We start from the raw sequence: 22616 nt of genomic DNA, 5'->3' as shown, positions 1-22616 counted from the left end.
ATTTCTACATAAGAGATCCTATACCTGTACTTAAATGAGTCATAACAGGATTCTGGGAACAAATTCCTTTAGGCTCTTAGAAAAGTCCCATTTACATGGGTTTATCCTATAGACTAATGCTTACCCACTGGGTTTTCAATGCAAAAGCCAGGATAATAGCTGATCAGATTCCCAACTACAGACCAGTTTCGCCCTTCTAGGGGCTCATCAGTGTAGTGCAGGGTTTTCTGATCAGCTTAGGTAGAGCCAGGAGTGGGGATTCATGAACAAGCTAAAAGGGTTGAGGAGACCGCCTCATGCAAATAAGTCATAACAGGATTCTGGGAACAAATTCCTTTAGGCTCTTAGAAAAGTCCCATTTACATGGGCTTGAAAACCCAGTGGGTAAGCATTAGTCTATAGCAGTGCTGTCCAACTGGCGGCCCGCCTCCCTCTGTGTGGCCCCCACCTGTCTGATTGCTTTGATGGTTTTACCCTTGTATAAACTTTAAATGGTATCAGTACTGAGATTAACTGCCCCCCTGCATGGTTCTCACCTCAGATTCAGGCTGTAATCCCCCTGTATTGTTTAAACATGTAATCCCCTGTACTGTTCACACCTTTTAATCTATGCATTGTTTACCCCCTGCGGTGTTCACACCTCAGGCTCAGGCTGTAATCACCTACATTGTTCTCCTGTTCACACCTCAGGCCTGTGTGTAGGCAGCATAGGGTAGGCAGAGTATGGCACATAGGCAGCATGGGGCAGGGAGGGTATGGCATAAACAGGCAGCATAGGACAGGTAGGGTATGGCACACTCAGGCAGCAAAGGGTATGCAGAGGATGGCACATAGGCAGCATGGGGCAGGGAGGGTATGGCACAAACAGGCAGCATAGGACAGGGAGGGTATTGAACACACAGGCAGGGTAGGGCAGAGTATGGCACACACAGGCAGGGTAGGGCAGAGTATGGCACACACAGGCAGCATATGGCAGGTAGAATATGGCACACAGGCAGGGTAGGGCAGAGTATGGCACACACAGGCAGGGTAGGGCAGAGTATGGCACACACAGGCATCATAGGGCAGGCAGAGTATGACACACACAACAGGCAGCATATGGCAGACACAGGCATCATGAGGCAGGCAGAGTATGACACACACAGGTATCGTAGGGCAGGCAGACTGCTACCGTATGCTGCCTGTTGGAGGTGAACCTGGCAGGGGTTTGTCCTGGGAGTTTGTTAGCAGTTGGAAATAGCCAGTAAATGGTCCCTAAGGTGTGTAATTATGTACTGGGGGTTGCTGTGCTATCCACAGGGGAAGAGTCATATGGATTTTAGGGTGTGTCTTAATATGACATAATATAATTCTTTCACATATGAATGATGGTTGATATCCCTGCAGTGAGGACAAAGCATTTGGGTTTTTGCTGCACTACCACCATTGTGATAAAATGGGTGTGGTTTGAAGTGGGTGTGGTTTAAAAGGGGGAGTGGCTTCCATTAGCGGCCCTCCACCATGTATGCGTGAGACATTCCGGCCCTCGGCACCGCAGAAGTTGGACAGCACTGGTCTATAGGATAAACCCATGTAAATGGGACAAGCCCATGTAAATGGGACTTTTCTAAGAGCCTAAAGGAATTTGTTCCCAGAATCCTGTTATGACTTATTTGCATACGTATGAGGCAGTCTCCTCAACCCTTTTAGCTTGTACTTAAATGCACACACTACACAAAGTTATTTATGAAACATTCATATCATATGTACAAAATCTGTCATTCAATGTCAATTGTAAAGTTTGTCAATGTAAAGACTCTTTCAATTACTATATCTTTCTAGCAGTCACAGAATCCAGAAATTTCTAATTATTTAATAAACAGATGCGGTAAAAAATCTCTTTCTTTCTCTTTGCGGGCTTCCCATAGTTCAGGTTATACTTAAGCTTCTAATTAGTAAACTTTCCTGAACTGCCTAAACACTAAAATGAAGTAGGTGATGTGATGTTGCTTTAGGAAAAATATACATTTTTCCACTACTGCCAGTTAAAATCTTAAGGCCTTTGCACATGGACACATGTATCGTGCATTTGAGATTCATTTTTAATGTTTTTTTTATACAAACTGTACAATGCCAAGTAAACTGAGCAATACTAACAAGCTTTTAGTCAAGAGTTTTCAATTAGATTTTTTGCAGAATGCACAATTGTCTAGTGTGTGACATGCAAATTAATATAAGGGTTGTAATATGTACAATAAAAAAAATAAATATACACACACACACATATATATATATATATATATATATATATATATATTTATATATATATATAAATATTTATATACCTTTATCAAGGGACCTAAACATAAGATGCAGTACACTGGTTGTTTTCATCAAGTGAGACCTGATCCATTCAGCAACTCAAAAAAAAAAAAAAACTGTGCCACAGACTTTGCTGCCTATCCATAATTATGACCCTGACCTCTAAATTTATAACTAGACTGTATACCTATACAACGCAAGTTATACACTAAGGGGCTGATTTACTAAGACACGAATTCCGACCCGATTGGAAAACGAACATTTTGCGACTTTTTCGTATTTTTTGCGATTTTTTCGGCGCCTTTACGACTTTTCGGAAATTATCGCGACTTTTTCGGTACCAATACGATTTGCGCGAAAAAACGCGAGTTTTTCATAGCCATTCCGAAAGTTGCGATTTTTTCGTAGCGTTAAAACTTAAAAGGCGCAACGTTTTGCGCAAGTTTTAACACTACGAAAAAATCGCAACTTTTTGCGCAAGTTTTAACGCTACGAAAAAATCGCAACTTTCGGAATGGCTACGAAAAACTCGCGTTTTTCCGCAAAAATCGTATTGGTAACGAAAAAGTCGCGATAATTTTCCGAAAAAATCGCAAAATACCAATCATTACGAAAAAAACGCAATCGGACGCATTCGGCCCGTTCGTGAGTAAGTAAATGGGCCCCTAAATGTAGTGTGTTGGGGGTCCTTACTTCGTCATTCTGTGGCTAATAAATCAAATAAAGTGCTGTCTTGCATAAAAAAGGGCATTGACTCAAGGGATGTAACATAATTTTGCCTCTTTAAAGTCTTAAAGTCTCTGGTAAGGCTTCACCTTGAGTATGCAGTGCAGTTTTGGCTTCACCTTGGGTATGCGGTGCAGTTTTCCTGCAGTGAAAAATGTTTACATTGCAAAATGAGATTAGCCTGGGTAATGACTGGGGGGCATCAGCATCAGTTAGTATGGTAGCAGTGGTGTAATTACAATACCATAAGAAGTCAATGAAAAATGCTTGTAAATTAAATCAAGAGACAGGGATTTAGGAAATCTAGATAGAAGCATGGTAGGGAAAGCCCTTGGAAGACCATGCATTATGTCTTGTTTTTCACTAGCCGTGAGTAACATTTCAATTGTATTGCTTATTTGCATTCACATATTGCAATAACATTACTAAGTCTAGTAATCAATTAGCAGGGAGCATTTACTGATCTGGTGTTTGAAAATTGGCCTAGTACTAGACCTGGAGAAAACTTTGCTTATGTTAGCCTATTATTAAGAATAAAATGAATACAATTATATAAAAGGAGGTTTATTTGCTCTAATAAGCTTGTGTTTACAACTGTACATTTATTTAAGCAACATAATTTGTTTTTAAACCAGTGTATTTTTCAAGTGCCTTTTATCCTATAACATTGTGTGGGAACATCCATCATTCATATTTATCCACAGGTTCACAGAAAAAAACTGTGGAAAGTAATTGGAATACTATGGATCATAGGTGACAGACAGTGCCAGAGCTCTCGGTACATTTTATTTGGTGCATCATTTGTAGCCTCAGAAAAAAATACAGTATTCGAAGACAAAAATGTTCAAGGTTTGGTATTACTGCTGATAAATTTACTAAAGGTGAATGTGGAAATAGAAAGTTTAAGAGATTTTTTTCCCTCTTTAACCTGAGCTTATCATTCTGCTGACATCAATCATCAGCTCTAAATGACACAGCGCATCTCATAAACCTCATATTTACAAAAGTGGCAGTCTTATTGGTGCTTGTACTACTGATGTCAGCTTTTAGAATTATTTTGAAAAATACAATAAAAGTCATTCTAATATATGTTGGCAAAGGTTGGCAATAAAAAATTCATAGTTTCAATGCAAGAGAAAACAGCAGCAATAGATGGACAACTGTCATATCACTGGAATGACAACTGTCTTTAAGCTGGGATCCAAGCCCATATCCAACAGCCAATTTGAAGTTACTTTCTTTAGAATAAAAGGGCATCTGTTCTAAAAAATAAAGTCAAATCTACAAGATAAAACGATTTACAATAATTTCTCAGCTTCTCATAGCTTATTCCTCAACCTAAACACAACAAAGAGCTCAGAAAACCCTGCTATACTGAGTAATTAGCACAACAAACATCTTAAAAATGAACTGTCTAAATCAGAGATCCCCAACCTTTTATACCTGTGAGCCACATTCAAATGGAAAAAGTTTTGAAGAGCAGCACAAGTATCAAAAGTTCCTGGAGGTGCCAATGAGAGCTATAATTGGCTATATGATAGCCCCTATGTTGACTGGAAGCCTACAGAAGGCTCTGTTTGGCATGTACACTGGGGTTTTATACAGCCAAACCTTGCCTCCTAACCAGAAATTCAAAAATAGCCACTGGGAGCAACATGCAAAGGTTCTTTGAGTAACATGTTGCTCACAAGCCACTGGTTGGCGATCACTGGTATAACTAAAAACCTAAGCATTACACTATGACAGTGGATGCCTAAAAGATAGAATGTGATGTGCCAACAGACCAATTTTCCAGTCATTAATTTTGGAAAGTATATTCCAAAGTATAGGCAACAATCTACCAACGAACATTTTTGTGATTTGTAACAACATACTTGCAAGCAGCAGATCCAACAATTATTATGAATATGCTATAGGATTGTTTTAACCCTATTTTTTCCCATTTGTGGTTTATGAGACTTCCCCAGTTTAGACTTTGAGTTGAAAGGTCTCAAATTCCACTGTTTTTTTTTTTTTTTTTTAGCTCATTGTGATACATTTGAACACCAAAGTTTCACACAATGCTGAGTTCTTACTGTGATTGCTGATATTTCTCTAGAGAGCCTAGTGGCAGAATTCCCAGCAATTCCTGTGAATTAATCTGCTTTTTTAAACAGCACATAAGTAATGTACAGACTGTTTGTCTGAAGATATATAAACACCATTTGCTTCTGTTTTTTTTGGGGGGGAGAGTCACTTGGCATGCTAAAATATTCCAATATATTTAACATGACGTCATAGTTATAGCTAAAGACAAGTGAATGTCCTTCATTTTATTTAATAGTGCAGTAACCCACAGTAAACAAAAATTTTCTAAAAACAACAGAATGGCCAATGAAAATTGCTAATTGGTTGCTATGGATGATTGTACTGCTGTAAAGTTGGTCAGGAATATACAGGAATATCCACTTGTTATCGTCTTGTTTGGTGAGGCTGCCTTATTTGGTATTCTGATCTTTGGTCCTGGCTCGTGTTAAGAGGGGTCAACGTGTGGCTGTAACACAACATGAGTTTTCAAACTAATAAAGGTTTTGCTCTTATATACAGAGTTCAATTGGCTTCCGACCAGTAGTGTCAGTAAGTGATCAAGTCAACAGGCAATGAGAAGGCCCATTAAGTTTGCACCCATATTAGCTAATGAGTCAAGGCCCCATTATCTGCTTATTACATTTAGAACACGTACACAAGTACAACATTTTGCCTGTACAGACACTCAAACACTTTGGTATATCAACCTAAAAAGATAAAAGCTTAAATCACTTTTGTTTTGCTATGGATACACCATACTTAAAGAATAAGTAAACCTTTTTTTTATCAGTAAAATTACTCTAAACAGCCTCCAGAATTACCTACCTTTGTCCCAGCATTCTGTCTGACCTGGCTCCTGAGTTAGAAGTTGATTGTTTCCTTTGCAGAGTGAAGCCCCACCCACACTTCCTGTTCAGTTCCCTCATGAAAAGAAAAAAACCTACTCATGCACAGACTGGCTCCTGCTGCCTCCAGGCATGCACAAAAGGCTCTCCACTTCGACTACAGTAGTCGAAGTGATGAGGGAACTGAACAGGAAGTGGGGGCGAGGCTTCACTCTGCACAAGGAAGCAAAGAAAATTATCAATTTCTAACTCAGGAGCCAGGTCAAACAGAATGCTGGGACAAAGGTAGGTAATTCTGGAGGCTGTTTAAAGTAATTTTACTGATAGAAAAAAAAGGTTTATTAATCTTTAACTCAGCAGAAGAACAAGGCTTTCCAACATTGTTCAGATAAGGTTTCCTCCCCCAGAATGTTTCATTATTATAAACGGAGTATTTTAGTTTTGCACTTACCTGTCGCAATGTTCGTGCTACCAAACTTTCCAATACAGGGCCTCTGTCTTCATGAAGCAGATGCACTTCATCCAATATTAATAGTCTCACAAGTTGGGACAGGGCAACATCACCAACACTCTTTCTGGTAACTACATCCCACTTTTCAGGAGTGGTAACTAGCATCTGCAAGAAAAAACAAAGTTGGTAGCAATTTTCTTTTTTTTGTGTGTAAGCACATAACTTTATAATATATTTGAAAACATTTGCGATATTTCATTTTCCAGCTCATTATCCTCTATATCCTCTCTCTTTTAAAAAGTAACATCAACCCCCTCCTCTGTCTCTGTTTTTTTCAAACAGGATGATGGATATCTTTGTAACAGCAAGTGAGTCTTAAAATCAATAATACTCTTCACCTGGAGACACAAAGGTTTCCATTGTTTATATTAACATCATTGTAGCATAGGGTTGCCTCAGTAACCTTCAAAAAAGTTATGGTTTTCAAAACAGAATATGAAGGAAAACAGCAATATGTGATATCATGATAAGCATGGTTTTCCTTCTTACTACATGTTTAGGGAATCTGTTTTGTTTAAAGGAACAGTAACACCAAAAAATGAAAGAGCTTTCAAGTAATAAAAATATAATGCACTGTTGCCCTGCACTGGTAAAACTGGTGTGTTTGCTACAGTAACACTACTATAATTTATATAATAAGCTGCTGTGTAGCCACGGGGGCAGCCATTCAAGCTGGAAAAAAGGAGAAAAGGCACAGGTTATATAGTAGAATACAATAGTGTTTTATCTGTTATCTGCTATGTGCCTGTGCCTTTTCTCCTTTGAATTGCTGCCTCCATGACTACATAGCAGCTTATTTATATAAATTATAGCAGACTTTCTGAAGTAAACACACAACTTTTACCAGTGCAGGGCAGCAGCACATTATATTTTAGTTACTTTTATACACTTTCATTTTTTGGTGTTACTGTTCCTTTAAGACATTTGAGGGCTTATTTACTAATCAAGTGCAAAAAAACAGTTCCAGTATTAAATTTATAAAACAGGAAGAATATTTTGCAGTAGACAAATGAGACACAAACATTTATGCCCCTCTGACTCCAGAGGTAGTAAACACGGCAACACTGAGTGCCTAAAGTCACACACTTAAAGGGAGCCCAGTACTTACAGGGCTCTATGAGCCTTGGGCACCAAACTAGGCACAACCAGAAAATTGCCATACAAACAAGTAATCATGGATAATACATGAATAAGAAGAAAAATAATAGGTGCAAGAATATTGAGATAGGACTAACAATCTAAGCACTGTATTAAAATCTGAATGTGAAAGACAGAGCAAAACTGGATAATTTAGAACTGAGACCCACTAAGCTTCTGCAGGTGCAGTAACCCTAAGCAACCATTGAGATGTTTGCTTTAGAACAGGCGACCAGTAAATGCTACCTGGTTGGTATGGGTTACTGCAGTTGCACAATGGCAGTGCCTTTTATAAGGGGGAGTTGTCTTTGTCTTTTTCATATTCATAAATACATATGACATCACAAGATTTGGCACTACATTACAAATGTATATTTGAATTGTCTATTCAAGCTCAATTCAATATTTGTAAACTTGAAAAAAAAAATATGTCGAATCAACAATACAGATTTAAGATAAAAATAGGCGTATTTGTGTACCAAAAACAACAGAAATAATAAACATTAGTTTATGTATTTAAATGTGAAATGATTTAACAGTTTAGTAAGCTAACATAGCTCTAAGCATCAACAAATACTTAGACGATAATTTATACATGTAACTATGCCTAAATATTACAGAAGCAACCTTTTTTAGTTTGAAATGAACCACAGAAATTAGCAGCTGTATTTCAATAATGCACTAATTAGTAAGCTGTAATGGAATATATTTAGAAAAGCATTTTACAGTTTTTCAAGGTGCCTAACAACTAGGCTCTAATTCATCTTCTAGAATGCTGTTGTTGCTGCTGACACATTCCTTCCGTGCAGAGAAATTTTATTAATGCAACCTGCTCTCTATACCTTATTGTAAGCATAACCATCTTATCTCTATCTTACCTCCTCTACAAGTGTTCAGTGTTCCATCCTCAACTCATGTACAGTACATACTGCTACTGTATGTGTTGCTGTCCTTTAAACCTTCAGTTTGATCATTGATAGTTTCGCTACTTATATTTTAACCCAAGGCATGTAGCTATAGAGGAAGGTTATGGTTTATTGGAAAAGGCAGCAATGAGGCCCATGTCAACCAAAGATGTATATTGCCCCTTTAAAGTTAAAGTATACCCCCTTTTTAACATGGATTCCATGAGAATGGTTTGGGGAAACATTGTTTTTTCCTGCTAACAAAACAAAACCGGTAGGAGTGTTGTATACTAGTGATCCATCTGCCTTGCAAGGTACAAAAAAATCCTTAAATTTCCCTGTTTGTTATGTTTAGCTCAAGAAATAACAAAAACCACACATTTTAGTGACTAAAACACTAGGCAAAAAGTATGTTTAGCCCAACTGAATTCAAGCTGAAAAGGGGTTATACTGCCCCTTTAAGCACCACTGCACAAATACCTGCTACCTGTCTTCCTTTTCAATAACATAAATAGCAACCACCATGAGTTGCTCTGCGTTGGTTACTATTACATGGAATGGTGCATATTGGGGCTGCATTTAGTATTACTGGTATCCTTAAAGAGGAACTCCACCCAAACACAACTTAAGCTTTTTGAAAAGTAAATATAATTTCAAGCAACTTTGCAATTTACATCAATTAAAACAAATATGCAGCCTTTTCATGATTTTTAATGTATATAATTAGATATATTATGTAATAATATATCTAAACCTGGCCTCCTATTCTTGTACCAATCTGGCTGACTACTTTAAGACTCAAATAAAATGTAATAGAAGTTGACTGTCCTTGGTCTGCCCTCAGCCTCCAAATTCCACAATTCCCTGCAAATGATGTCAATAAAGACAGGAGCATCACAGGGCAATGCATCGTGGGTTTTGTAGTTTCTGCATGCTGTCTGTAAACTGTGGAAAAGTTGTTATAATAACATTAATGTTTGCAGCAGTAAAAAATTGTATTTATTCATACTAGGGATGCACTGAATCCAGCATTGGACCTTTTCAGCAGGATTTGGATTCAGCCGAATCCATGCCTCGGGCCAAACAGAATCTGAATTCTTATAATCATGTAACTTTTTGTCATATAGACTAAAAACTAAAATGCTTGCATATGCAAATTAGGATTCGAATTCGGTTTGGCATTCGGCCAAATCTTTTCCAAAGGATTTGGGGTTTGGGCGAATGCCAAAATATTGGATTCAGTGCATCCCTAATTCATACTTTTTGAAGGAACAGATTAGTGGTATATGAAGGGTTTCTGTGTTAAGCAGGTAGGATTAAAACACTTCCCACATAATTTTTACTAAATGGAAACATAGATTTAAGTACTGTTATGTTAACAGAATTCTAAAAATATTGTGCATTGTGCCATAATGATAATAATAAAATCTTATTCTGTCTACCAACATGAATCCTTAAATAAACTAACTAAACCAACAAGCTAGTTTGTCTGCCACTATATTGTTGTTTCAGAATGGCTGAAAAATAATGTGTCACATATACTTAATGAAATGCAACTCATGCAAAGCATTTCAATCCAGCAGACGTCTGAGGGCATGGCTGAATAAAAACGGGTTAACTATAAATATTTTTTCTGTCAACCTAAATTTCTCTCAGCCCATGTAACTTCCCCCATTCTAGATTCACTTAGAATTATTATTAGGATTTGCTACAGGTTTATCCTTCCCATAGGGAATAGTGCAGAAGAGAAACATTTACATTTTAAATGTTGCTGAAGGTTACATTTGGAAGTATTAAATCGTTTAGAAGAAACAAATAAATATGTATTTTACTTGCTGTAATTAGAAACATTACCATCTAAAATGTACATATTTAAATGAAAATATATTTCCTTTAAATAGTTTTGGCTAATAATTACACATTTGTGAGATATTTAAATAAATGCATATTTAGTTTACTAAATCAATGCTAGCAGTTCTTTTGAAAATGTTTAATGCATGTATTATTTAAGTATATAATTATATGCATATCTCCTAATTACTTCATGTGCTTATTCCCTAATGATTCAGTAATATACTGCCACTTCAGAGGAAGACTAAAAGATGCCAAACACATGCATGACCAGTCCACACCATACCAATATGCATTTACATTACTGGGCCGCTAACTCCAGGAGCTTAGGCTAATGCCACACGGGCATATTCTCGGCAAGCCAAAAAACGATTGCAGAGAATACGCCCCGCTACTGTAAATTTAGACTACCTTGTACCTGCACCAAAAAGAATGGAATACACTCGGGTGCAGGCACATGTAGCTGATATTTGACAAAAAACGTGAGACTTCATATTTTCGGTGGATATAAGCTACATGTGCCTGCACCCGAGCGTATTCCATTCATTAGGGTGCAGGCACAGGTAGGAGTGTATGGCGCTATTTTCGGCAAGCTTTTTCCGACATGCCGAAAATATACACCATATGCTAAATGTGGCATTAGCCTTATATATACAAAGTTACTGGGCTTCATATATATTTATAAGAAAAAAAAGGGAGGGGGGGTAGATCATTCATATGCCAGCTACACCTACAAACAACACAGTTTATCATAAAATTAATATATTTTTTTTTTAATTCATTCATATACCAGAAGCACCAATAAAAATGTACAGTTAGAGCATCATTTCTATGTTAACAGTGGGCCATTCCTCAAGAAAGAAAGACAATAAGAGATACATATGTGACCATCGTAGGGCCCAAAGGGAACAATATGAATACTGTTAATTTCTTCTTTCACCATACAAGAAAAAACCAAAGGATTGCATTGATAAACCAGCATGCACATAAATAACAATCTACAAATAGTGATCTATTTGCTTGGCTTCCTATCCTTAGATGGCAATGCATTGTGGGTTTTGTAGTTTCTGCATGCTGTCTGTAAACTGTGGAGAAGTTGTTATAATAACATTAATGTTTTAGTTCCTCCTCCCTTGCCAGGATTTCAAATGATGTAGAGAGAGAAGAACTGTTTTGCAGCAGTAAAAATTTGTATTTATTCATACTAGGGATGCACTGAATCACCATACAAGAAAAAAACATAGTGTTTCATTGATAAACCAGCATGCACATAAAGAACAATCTACAAATAGTGATCTATTTGCTTGGTTTCCTATCCTTAGATGTATGTATTTTAATTAAAATTAATTCACAAATGTTTTGGGATTTAACTGTATGTATGACAAGCTACAACATTCAGCATAGGGTTCAACAGTGCAATAATATTTCCCATCTAGCTATTATTTTATACAGGTGAGACCTTCATAGTGCCATGTAAACAGTACTGTAAATACAAAAATGTTATCCAGTTTGGTCTGCCATCAGACTACAAGTCACTAGTTTATTTCAGATTTGTTAAAAAGGATTTATAACAACCGCAGCATGACTGCAGGGGTGATAAGAAAATTTATGGCTATAGAAACTAAAAACAGTGCTGAATTCAGTGCTAAAACTACAAAATCAGTAATACCTTTTCAGAAGCTGGGGGAGATTAAGGGAATAATTACACTAGCCCTCTTAATATATCCATTAGACAAATACAACCATAGCATTTCAATGTAGTGCTCTTTAACATCTGATCTCAAGCACATTAAGTGCATCCCAGCTTTAAAATGTTTCATTCTAAAGTCACTGTAGTAAAGGACATTTGACAGTATCAAGCAAAGATTCACAAGTGCATGCATTTGTCTGACTAATGACAGATCCACTGGGCTGCAAAAAATGTTTACTCACCAGAGGTTCATTTATTTCAACCATGTTGCAGTTCAGGATCAAATGTAATGGATGTTCAACTTCGATCTCTTAAATCGCTATAAAGTACATTGACTGCATTTGCTTAGTAATTATCATTGCTGTATTAATGCAGGTGGCTTCTTGACTGTTATTCTCTGCTGTTAGCTGCTGATTGAGACTGAAATGCCTCTCTTACTTACCCTGGCCACCAGTATGTATTTAGAAATATTTTATTGTGTAGTGCAGTGTTGTCAAACTTCTGTGGTGCCGAGGGCCAGAATTGCTCTAGCATACAAAGATACAAAGTGGAGGGCCACTAATGGAAGCCAGTTCTGACCACTCATACTTTTTATACTGCATCCACTTCAAACCACACGTGTTATGACAAGAGCTTTTAAGACCATACCCACATTTATGGTGTAGCGCAGCAATAACCCAAATGCTTGGTGCTTACTGTGGGGATATCAACCATCACTCATATGTGGAAGAATTATATTAGGTCATATTAAGACAAACCCTTAAATCTATATGCCTCCTTTTTCCTTGTGGATAGCAAGGCAACCCCCAGCACATAATTATACACCTTAGGGACCCTTTAATGGCTATTTTCAACTGCTAACAAACTCCCAGAGCAAACCACTGCCAGGTTCACCTCCCCCAGGCAGTATAGGGAAGGCACAGTATGGCACACAGGCAGCATAGGGCAGGCACAGTATGGCACACACAGGCAGTACTCTGCCTACCTTGATGCTGCCTGTGTGTGCAACTGTGACTGATAACAGTGCCTACCCTATGCTGCCTGTATGTGCCATACTCTGCCTGCCCTATGCTGCCCATGTGTGCCACTGTGACTGATAACAGTGCCTACCCTATGCTGCCTGTATGTGTCATACTCTGCCTGCCCTATGCTGCTCGTGTGTGCCATAATCTACCTGCCCTGAGCCTGAGGTGTGAACACTGCAGGGGGTGAACAATGCAGGGATTAAAAGGTGTGAACAGTACAGAGAATTACATGTTTAAACAATACAGGGGGGATTACAGCCTGAATCTGAGGCGTGAACTATGCAGGGGGACAGTTAATCTCAGTACTGATACCATTTAAATCTAATATTAATTAGATTATCATATAATTATAATCACAAATCATTTGGTACTTTTGAATTTTAAAAAGCCATTATATTCTGATTTTTTTTTTTTACTTAGGCTAAATGCAGCTTGCAATTTCTGGCAACAAATATTTCAAGTTAACTTGAAAATAATAATTGAGGGAGCAGTCTTTGTATGCACAATGTATATTGCCTATATTGCACCTATACTTATATGATAAGTGCTGGGAAAATTGGCGGCACCAAAGATGTGCACAGATATGAGGGGAGGGAGGGTTGTATATACAGTGCCTATAAAAAAAATAATATTTAAACCATGGAAACTTCCAGGGGTGTATTGCCAGAACACACAGTCACAGTTTATTTAATTTAGTGTTTTTGGACATTGATCAACAGAAACAGATTCTTAAGTCAAAGTGATTTTTAGTGTTACTGTTTCTTTAAGAAATATGTATGACACAGCTAAATATCTGTCAAGAAAATGTGATCCAACAAAAATTAGTGACCATGTTCTCTAAAGAAGGCTAGTCTGGGAGGCCACCAAGAGACCTATGACAACTCTGAAGCAGATGCAGGCCTCAGTGGCTAAGTTTAAAGAGAAACTGCATAAAAAAAACTATTGCCTAGGTGCTTTATCAGTCACAGTGGCAAAGAAGAAAGTATTTGTTAACTAAAACTCACATGACATCACACATACTTTACAAGAAGGCATGGGGGAGAATCTGAAGTCAACTGGATGAAAGTTCTATGGCCCGATTTGAGCTTTTTGGTCATCAGACTGAATGCCAGGTTTGGGATAAGCCAAATGACTCCCATCATGAAGCATGGTTGTGGCAGCATCATGCTACAGGAATACTTCTCTACATCAGGTCCTGGAAGACTTGTGAGGGTGACATGAATACAGCAAAATAAAGTGAAATTCTTAATGAAAACCTAATGCAGTCTGCTAGAAACCTGAGCCGTGGTAGAAGGCAAAACAATGACCCAAGCATAAAGTCGCACACAAATAGTTAAAAAACTACAATTTTAATGTCCTGGAATGGTCAAGTCAAAGTCCTGATCTTAATCCAATAGAAAAGAGAATTTTTGCTGGTCTTTTTTTAAAAAAAATAAAAACAAAGTATATTTGAGATAACTGTGAAAAAACATAACTCCCATATAGCTAAATACTTTTTATAGGCTCCCTACGGATAAAGCGGGCTAAAATGGTGTTCAGTGGAGTGCAACCTCAATGTATATGGCCTTCCTCTCCAGCATGCTGCACCACATTGAGATATAATGCACCATTAAAGCCTGCTTAATAATCAACTTGAAAAAAAATCCCCATAGAATGTAGCAGGTTTTTTTTTTTTATAGCTGTTGTATATCTTCTTTTTCAGAGTCACTTAAAACTTAATATGAAAGCTTACATAACATAATAATGTTTACAGTATGTACAAGGCTCTTCCTAAGAGCATACTGTTTTATGCACACAACAGTTGCATACACTCCAAGGAGAAACCAATTGAGAGAAGCAATTTCAAGAATGGGGTCATATTAACTGTTCCGCAAAGTAATATCATAAGAACACCTGCTCTGTAGATTTTTCTAGGGTAAAAACAGTCTGTTTGGAGTCAGTGCAAATCACATTTTATTAGCTGGACTGCAGATGGGACAGAACAGCTTGCGCGCCTTGAGAAATGCAGCTTTTCAATATTGTAAAATAGATAATTAACTAAACCACATGTAAGTTTAAATAATGGTGCAAGTGTTTTAAATGGAAAATTGATCCCTCAACATTACACAGCATTTCTTTTGTCGTTAATCACTTCACTAATTATGCTTATACTAACCTCTGATACAACAATGTCAACTCTGATTGTTGGCAACAAATTCTTTAATCAAATGTGACAACTTTGCAAAAGTGTCAGTCTCTAGAGATGTTAAGATCAACTTGGTTTCACCTGCAAGAATTTAACCTTACAATTTGGTTTCTGCTCTTTTTCCCTTTGCATTTAATATTTTGATTTTAAACAGAAAAATATGATTGGCATAACACATGAAGCATATATGTGTTATTGTAAAGCACTGAGCGTTTAGACACAAATCGGGTTAATTATATTCAGTTCAAGGATGACAGGTTTCAATTACACATCCAGAATGTAAAAATTAATTGGAAAGACTTCACATATAAAGATAATTTGACACCATGCAGCTGATTGGGAATACATGGTTGCAAAGAAAGGCCCCAAAAGCAAAGAACATTGCAGTTCTATCTCAAATAAAAAATGTCCATTGCAGGTTAAAAAATCTATATTCATTATTATGATTAATAATTAATGAGGAGTATACCCCCTTGTTCATCAACGAATAGGGCCTGTGCCAAGTATACTTTTTACCTATTGTCTTAAAAAAGTTAAAATAATAATAGTAAAAAAAATGTTTTTTTTATTTTTATAAGATATAGAATTATATTACCAATATAAATACAGTATGCATCCCATCACATTTTGTTGTTGTTATTATTATCTACCGATCTGTTATAATTATCTTGCAAGGATCACACATATGTAAAATTTATATTAGTCCCATTCAAGGCCATGTTATAAATTAATCTGCGTGAAGGTGCTCTCCTCTTACTTTGTAATATACCAAAGGGCCAGGCAGTGAGCCATTGGGGATTGATGCATCATGTTTGTGAGCAGTAAGGCTGAGCGTTTGAACACCCATATTTGGATATATACCAACATCTATACCAGGGGTATCAAACTCAATCACATAAGGGGGCTGAAATCTAAAATACAGGCTAAGTCGCTGGCCAAATTTGTTTTGATGTTCTGTTGCTTTGACTACGAAAAACTGTTCCCCTTCCGAAATACTGTTGCTGGACAAGACATGGGACTTGGGGAAGATTGTACGGAGGTCTCTGAGGAAGTGCGCTGTCACGAAAAGCTGTGTTTTTTAGATGTGCAAATAAAGGTTGATCGATTTTAATATCACCTGTTGTGGCTTTTTTATGCTGACCTGGAGTGCACTGCCAATGTGTGAAGTTTTGTGACGAGATTTGTCCCCTGGCTACGGACTCGGGGCAGGAGCACCCGGGTCAACAGGACTCTCTGGTAAGCATAATGCTTTCTTATTTGGAAGTGAGTTATCCCTGGCCGTGAGTTTTTTCACCTAAGCGCAGGGTCCGGGGCAGGTTGCACCTGGACCAAAGGATTTGAGCGGTGAGCAGTTTGTGTGGGGGAACCTGTATTGCTTTTTCCAGACAGGCACCTGTATTTTTAAACTAATTTCTATGTTTAAATTAGCCCTCAAATTGTGTGCTGTGGATATATAATTTTTTCATGAAGATTGTACTCTTCCACCCCGTGGCCTGAGAAATTATCTGCTCTAGTCCTAACTGAAAAAATAAAGACCCTTGAAGGAAAGTGCATTCAAAGATTTCTTAAAGCTTTGGTTCGCTGACCAAATTCTGAACCACAGTGTTATCATGCTGCTGCCACCGCCAGGGCTGAGGTGTGCCCAGTAATCTGTCCCGAACTACTTCACATTGATAGGCGTTGGCTTTAGCAAAAAAAAAAAAAAGGCAGTGTGGATTCCAATGATGATTCGGACCAATTTCTACTGCTTTGCTGACCCATACAAAAGAAAGGGATGGCCAAAGCGCTGATCCCAAAACAGTGAATATGGACTTCAAGAACCCTTCAAGATGTTTATCAGTAGAATGTTTAAAAGCTGCAGCATCTAGAGTGGTAGTTTTGGATAGATGCAGAACTAAGGCATCTACTTCAGTTGGCTTAAAACTTCCATTTCTGGGGTGTTCCATTCTTCCTGAATAACCAAAGAATGTTTGCGTGATGAAAAAAGGTAGCTGATTTGCATTGCAATTTAAACAGACCTTTAGCTTATACCTGGTCTGAAGGAGAGTTGATCTTAAAAGCTCATGTACTACCTTAATAATACCTTACATATCATGATGTGTATCTTTGTCTCTGGTATCATCCTCTTGGTCTCCCAAATGTGAGCTAGAGGAATATATTTTGCCCTCTAAGTGTGAAACTTCAGATAAGTTAGAAACTATAGATGAAAGGGAAGAAAGTTTTTCTCCTCTTGGGAGACAAGCGTTTGCAGTTTTCTAGACTAGAGGGATGTTGTGCAATTTTGACATGGCTTATAGACAGACTGCGGTGATTCCAGCAACGGAATCTGCTAGGAAAGAGTGTTCTGAAGCGAAGCCAGCAATTGTGATTGCTGGACCAAAATGAGAGGCTCAGTGAAATCAGCTGCAGAGCCCTAGGAAAACCGCTTCATAGGAGATTGTTCGGGCTGAACTCCTAGATCAATAGGGTCACTTGGGGGTGCTGGTTGCAAACCTCAAGCAGGATCTGCAGAGGGATTCAGTTTGGCCACTTAGCTTTGAGTGACACTTGATGCAAACAAAATAAGTAAACTGCGCTGCTGCTATTGGAGCTGCTTTGGTTCACCCCCCCCACCTACTGCCCTGTGTTTGATGGAGAAGTTTTAGAGGGTAAAATCACCTGGATGCTGTGCCTGCTCAAAAATGGCCCACATAGCACAGCATCAGGTATAGGAGTATACCTACAGGAGAATACCCACAGCTCTACCAAACATCTCCCCAGCCAGAGTTCTGCTCCTTCAAGGGGGGCAGGCAAGTACTTGGTGGTCCAGTCTTCTTATTAGAGGTGAAAATTGCCTCAGCGAGTACAATTCAGCATATGGTGCTAACCTTTCAGGGTACAGGCAATCCTGTCCCAATTATCACTCCCACTGACCGTTGGATTCCCTGGAGACCTATGGGACAATCTTCCTGTAGACAGGGTACTTAGCCCAGTAGGTCTCCTGGAGACACCAGAGAAACAAAGCACTACAAACCAAGAAAACATGTACCTTCTTTCCCAAAATGTGCTAATATCATCCTATATAATAGCATAACTCAAGCATTCTACCAAAAAGGAAACAAAAAATGTATGTTCAAACAATGATGCATTTTTAAAAAAAAATCAGGCAGCTCATTTAAAATATTTTTTTATAATCTATTGGCATTTAGCATCTGGGGGCCTTGTGCCATAAGGGCTGAACTAACCCCCCCCCCCCGGGGCAAAAAGCCCTCTTAACTGGCCTGCCTCGACCCCCCTGCTGAGCAGAGCAGCACAACAGCGTACTTGGGCGCCATCTTCCGTTCAATTGAACATACTTGGATCTCTCTGCTGATGCAGAACCTGCTTAAACATGCACAGTTGGGGCCAGCAGGAAATCAGCTTCAACTGTGCATGCTCAGGCAGGGTGCGTATCGGCGGAGAGACCCAACATATCTTTGATTGAACGGAAGATGGCACCCAGGTACGCTGCTGCACTGCTCTGTTCTTTTAGGTTGGGGTTTTCTATAGGGTCAGTTTTTTAAGTTACAGACTATGCGATAAGGGAGAGGTGGGGAGGTCGAGGCAGGCCAGTTCATGGGGCTTTTCAACCTGAAGAAGGTGTAGTTCTCCTTTAAAAAAGACATCATTGGTGGGATTTGAATATGGAGACAGCGCTGGAAATAGAACAGATTTGCATGTTTGAACATACAGCCAAAAAGGCACTGACATCATCATATATATATCATGACTCAAGCATACTAGCAAAAATGCAAGATTGCCAGTTACTGGTCCAGCAGTGATAAAACATAGCAACAATATACCTTTTATTTTAAATCTTTGTTCTGGAAAAAAAAAATCATTCCACAGACAAATACTCAGCAGGAGCAGATGTTATTCAGAATATTTTACAGCTAAATCAAAAATAATTGGACGTGTGAGTACCTTTAAATTGCACTCTGGGCAAAGTGTCTATCATAATGCTATATTTGCATTAACAATAAAGACTGCTTTTTTATGCTTTTGGATTTATAGGACCTTTTGTGAGCAAGTAAATTACAGATGAACAGACAGAGGACTTAGAGCAACAGTTTTTAGGTTGCCATCAGCTTATAGAAATGGATGTAGTTATGGATGCCTAAAAGGGACTGCTCAGCTACCCTATGCCTATGGTGAATAAAATCAATACATTTAATAGGATACATGCATCCCTATTCATATTACTTATCCCTAATACACTGTGTGTTGCACAATAGCTAAGCATGTACTATTTTTATGGCTTTCAAACAATTCCATTAGAACCAAACCAAGACAATTATATCCTTCACCTATGACATTTTTGCAGAGGCAACAGGGGGAGGGGGGGGGGGAAGGTTGGTTCATAATTTCTGTTGGCAAAAACCAAATCAGATTTCTTTTTAGATCTTGAACATGGAACTTAAATTCATCTGTAAAATCATCCACTGCTAATGTCACAAAGAAACTGTATTGCTGTGATGTCTCACTTTACTCAACTTCAGCCAAAGCATGCAGCAAACAATCTGAAAATACTATTTGCTGGCCTACGTACAAAAAGGCAATCTTCCATAGACTCCATAATAAACAAACACCTCTAATTTTTTAAAATTATTTCCTTTTTCTCTGTGATAATAAAACAGTATCTTGTACTTGATCCCAACTAAGATATAATTAATCCTTATTGCAGGCAAAACAAGCCTATTGGGTTTATTCAATATTTAAATGATTTTTAGCAGACTTAAGTTATGGAGATCCAATTTACGGAAAGATTCCTTATCCGGAAAACCCCAGGTCCCGAGCATTCTGGATAACAGGTCCCATACCTGTACAGTGTTATTATTTGCTAAATAAAGACGTTTGGAATAATCATGTGCCATATTTATGATTTATTGATCTCTTGATCTCATTCACCATGTTTATATCAATTGAATTGGTACAATTAAAAAAGCTGTCATTAAATTAAAATGGTAAAACACATAGATATGTTCATTATTGCCCAAAAGAAAAAAAAAGAAAATATTTGCTTGATTGACTGGGTTTACTTTTAGTTTCATGTAGTAATATTTTGAGACAATTTGCAATTGGTCTTCATTATTTGTAGTTTTTTTTGTTATTTTACTTTTTGTTTAGCAGTAATCTAGTTTTAAATATCAGTAGTTATCTGGTTGCTAGGATCAAAATTACCTTAGCAACCAGAGAGTGGTTTAAATAAAAGATTGGCATATTAATAGGAGAAGACCCGAACAGAAAAAAAAAAAATTACAATAATAATAAAAAGTAACTTCACAGAGCAATATTTTTTTGGGCTGCTGGGGTCACTTTCCCCAATTTCAAAGCTGCAAAGAGTTAGCAAAAGGCAGCAAATAATTAAATAAACATAAACAATAAGACCAAATGAAAAAAGCTTAGAATTGGCCATTCTATAACATACTAAAAGTTAACTTAAAGGTTAACCACCCCTTTAAAGTCAATAATAAAGATATTTTGATACATGTCAGAACAACTTCTAATTATTTTTAAAGGGGTTGTACCCCCCCTAAAATGTATATGTATATCTTTATTTATAAAGCCCTACTGTACAGTAGAATACATTAATATAAACAGGGGGTTATTAAAGGAACGGTAACACCAAAAAATGAAAGTGTATAAAAGTAATTACAATATAATGTAATGCTGCCCTGCATTGCTACAACTGGTGTGTTTGCCTCAGAAAGACTACTATAGTTTATATAAGTAAGCTGCTGTGTAGCCATGGGGGCAGCCATTCAAAGGAGAAAAGGCACAGGTTACATAGCAGATAACAGATTAATCCCCATTATATGGGGCTTATCTACTAGTTATCTGCTATGTAACCTGTGCCTTTTCTCCTTTTTTTCCAGCTTGAATGGCTGCCCCCTTGCTACACAGCAGCTTATTTATATAGTAGCTTTTCTGTAGCAAAAACACCAGTTTTTTGCAGAGCAACAGCACATTATATTTTAATTACTTTAAAACACTTTAATTTTTTGATGCTACTGTTCCTTTAAGATAATAGATACATACAACGTATTACAATAAAGACAAATAAATAAAAGATACAGTTGCAATAAGAGTCAAAAGAACAAGAGGATGGCGGTCCCTGCCCCATAGAGCTTACAATCTATATGGGAGGGTAACTTACAGACACAATTAGGCAAATATACCTGTAAGTGCTATAGGTCACAGTGGTTGCTCTGCAAGGAATAAAGGAGTCGGCCAGGAAACGTACGGAGACACAAGGGAAGAGATGTAGTGAGGAGCAGAGGAATGGAGGGCTTTGAAGATTAAGAGAAGGAGTTTGTAAGATATTCCTTGTTTAATAGGAAGCCATGATAAAGACTTTAGCAGGGGAAGGGCCTGAACTCTCCTGGATGAGAGGAGGAGAATTCTCGCAGCAGTGTTTAATATAGACTGTAGGGGGAAATGCCCAGTGAAAGAAAATGAAATTTTAAGCAACTTTCCAGTGCTTGTTATTTAAACCATTTCACTTGTTTTACATTTATTTATAAATACTTTTACAACTGAAAGCAGTATTTTATTGTCCCTTTCTTTACTGCTGGTTCTCTCTCTTGAAACCATTTAGCAGAAGTCAGTTCTCATCCAGCCAATACTCCATTTCTAATAATACCTTGCATACTTCTTCACAGGTCTGTTAGCTGGCTACTGCTAGGGGAGAGAATATCAAGGGGCAGACATATGAGGCTTTCAGTACTAGTTATTATTACAAACAGCTGCGAAACTCATGTTAAGTCGTAATTAATACATACTTGAAAGTAGCTTAGTATGATCATTTCTTTATTTTAGGCCTCACGTAGGCTTTAACAAAATACAGGTATAGGATCCATTATCTGGAAACCCATTATGCAGAAAGTTCAGAACTACAGAAAGGCCACCTCCCATAGACTCCATTATAAGCAAATATTTCTAATTTTTAAAAATGATTTCCTTTTCGTCTGTAATAATAAAACAGTACCTTGTACTTGATTCCAACTAAGATATAATGAATCCTTATTGGAGGCAAAACAAGCCTATTGGGTTTATTCAATATTTAAATGATGTGTAGCAGACTTAAGTTAAGGAAATCCAAATTACGGAAAAAGATCCCTTATACGGAAAACCCCAGGTCCCGAGCATTCTGGATAACAGGTCCCATACCTGTACTATATTAATTTACTTGACACCATACAAGAAGGCAAAGAAACATATAGGTACTATCATATAGTACTCACCAACACTAAAGGGCTAATTCATTATAGATCAAACTGAGGAATTCAGAAAGATTCCCAATAGTTTAATCTACAGTATGTCTAACCTATCAAAACTTTTTTAACGTCAGGAAT

The 22616-nt window shown here is 37.6% G+C and overlaps 1 protein-coding gene across 3 annotated transcripts in view; it reads right to left on the bottom strand.

The window, feature by feature from the left end:
* The window catches only part of ascc3 (activating signal cointegrator 1 complex subunit 3), a 316582-nt gene that overhangs the window by 189605 nt on the left and 104361 nt on the right, over positions 1-22616 (bottom strand). For all 3 annotated transcript variants that reach the window (XM_031901620.1, NM_001374735.1, XM_031901619.1), the window contains 1 exon segment: positions 6391-6555. In XM_031901620.1, coding sequence (XP_031757480.1) covers positions 6391-6555 — 165 coding nt within the window.

This window comes from Xenopus tropicalis, chromosome 5, assembly GCF_000004195.4.
Source record: "Xenopus tropicalis strain Nigerian chromosome 5, UCB_Xtro_10.0, whole genome shotgun sequence".
Classification (NCBI taxonomy): domain Eukaryota; kingdom Metazoa; phylum Chordata; class Amphibia; order Anura; family Pipidae; genus Xenopus; species Xenopus tropicalis.
Note: the sequence above shows the minus strand (reverse complement) of the source record. Positions and strands in the feature narration are given on the sequence as shown.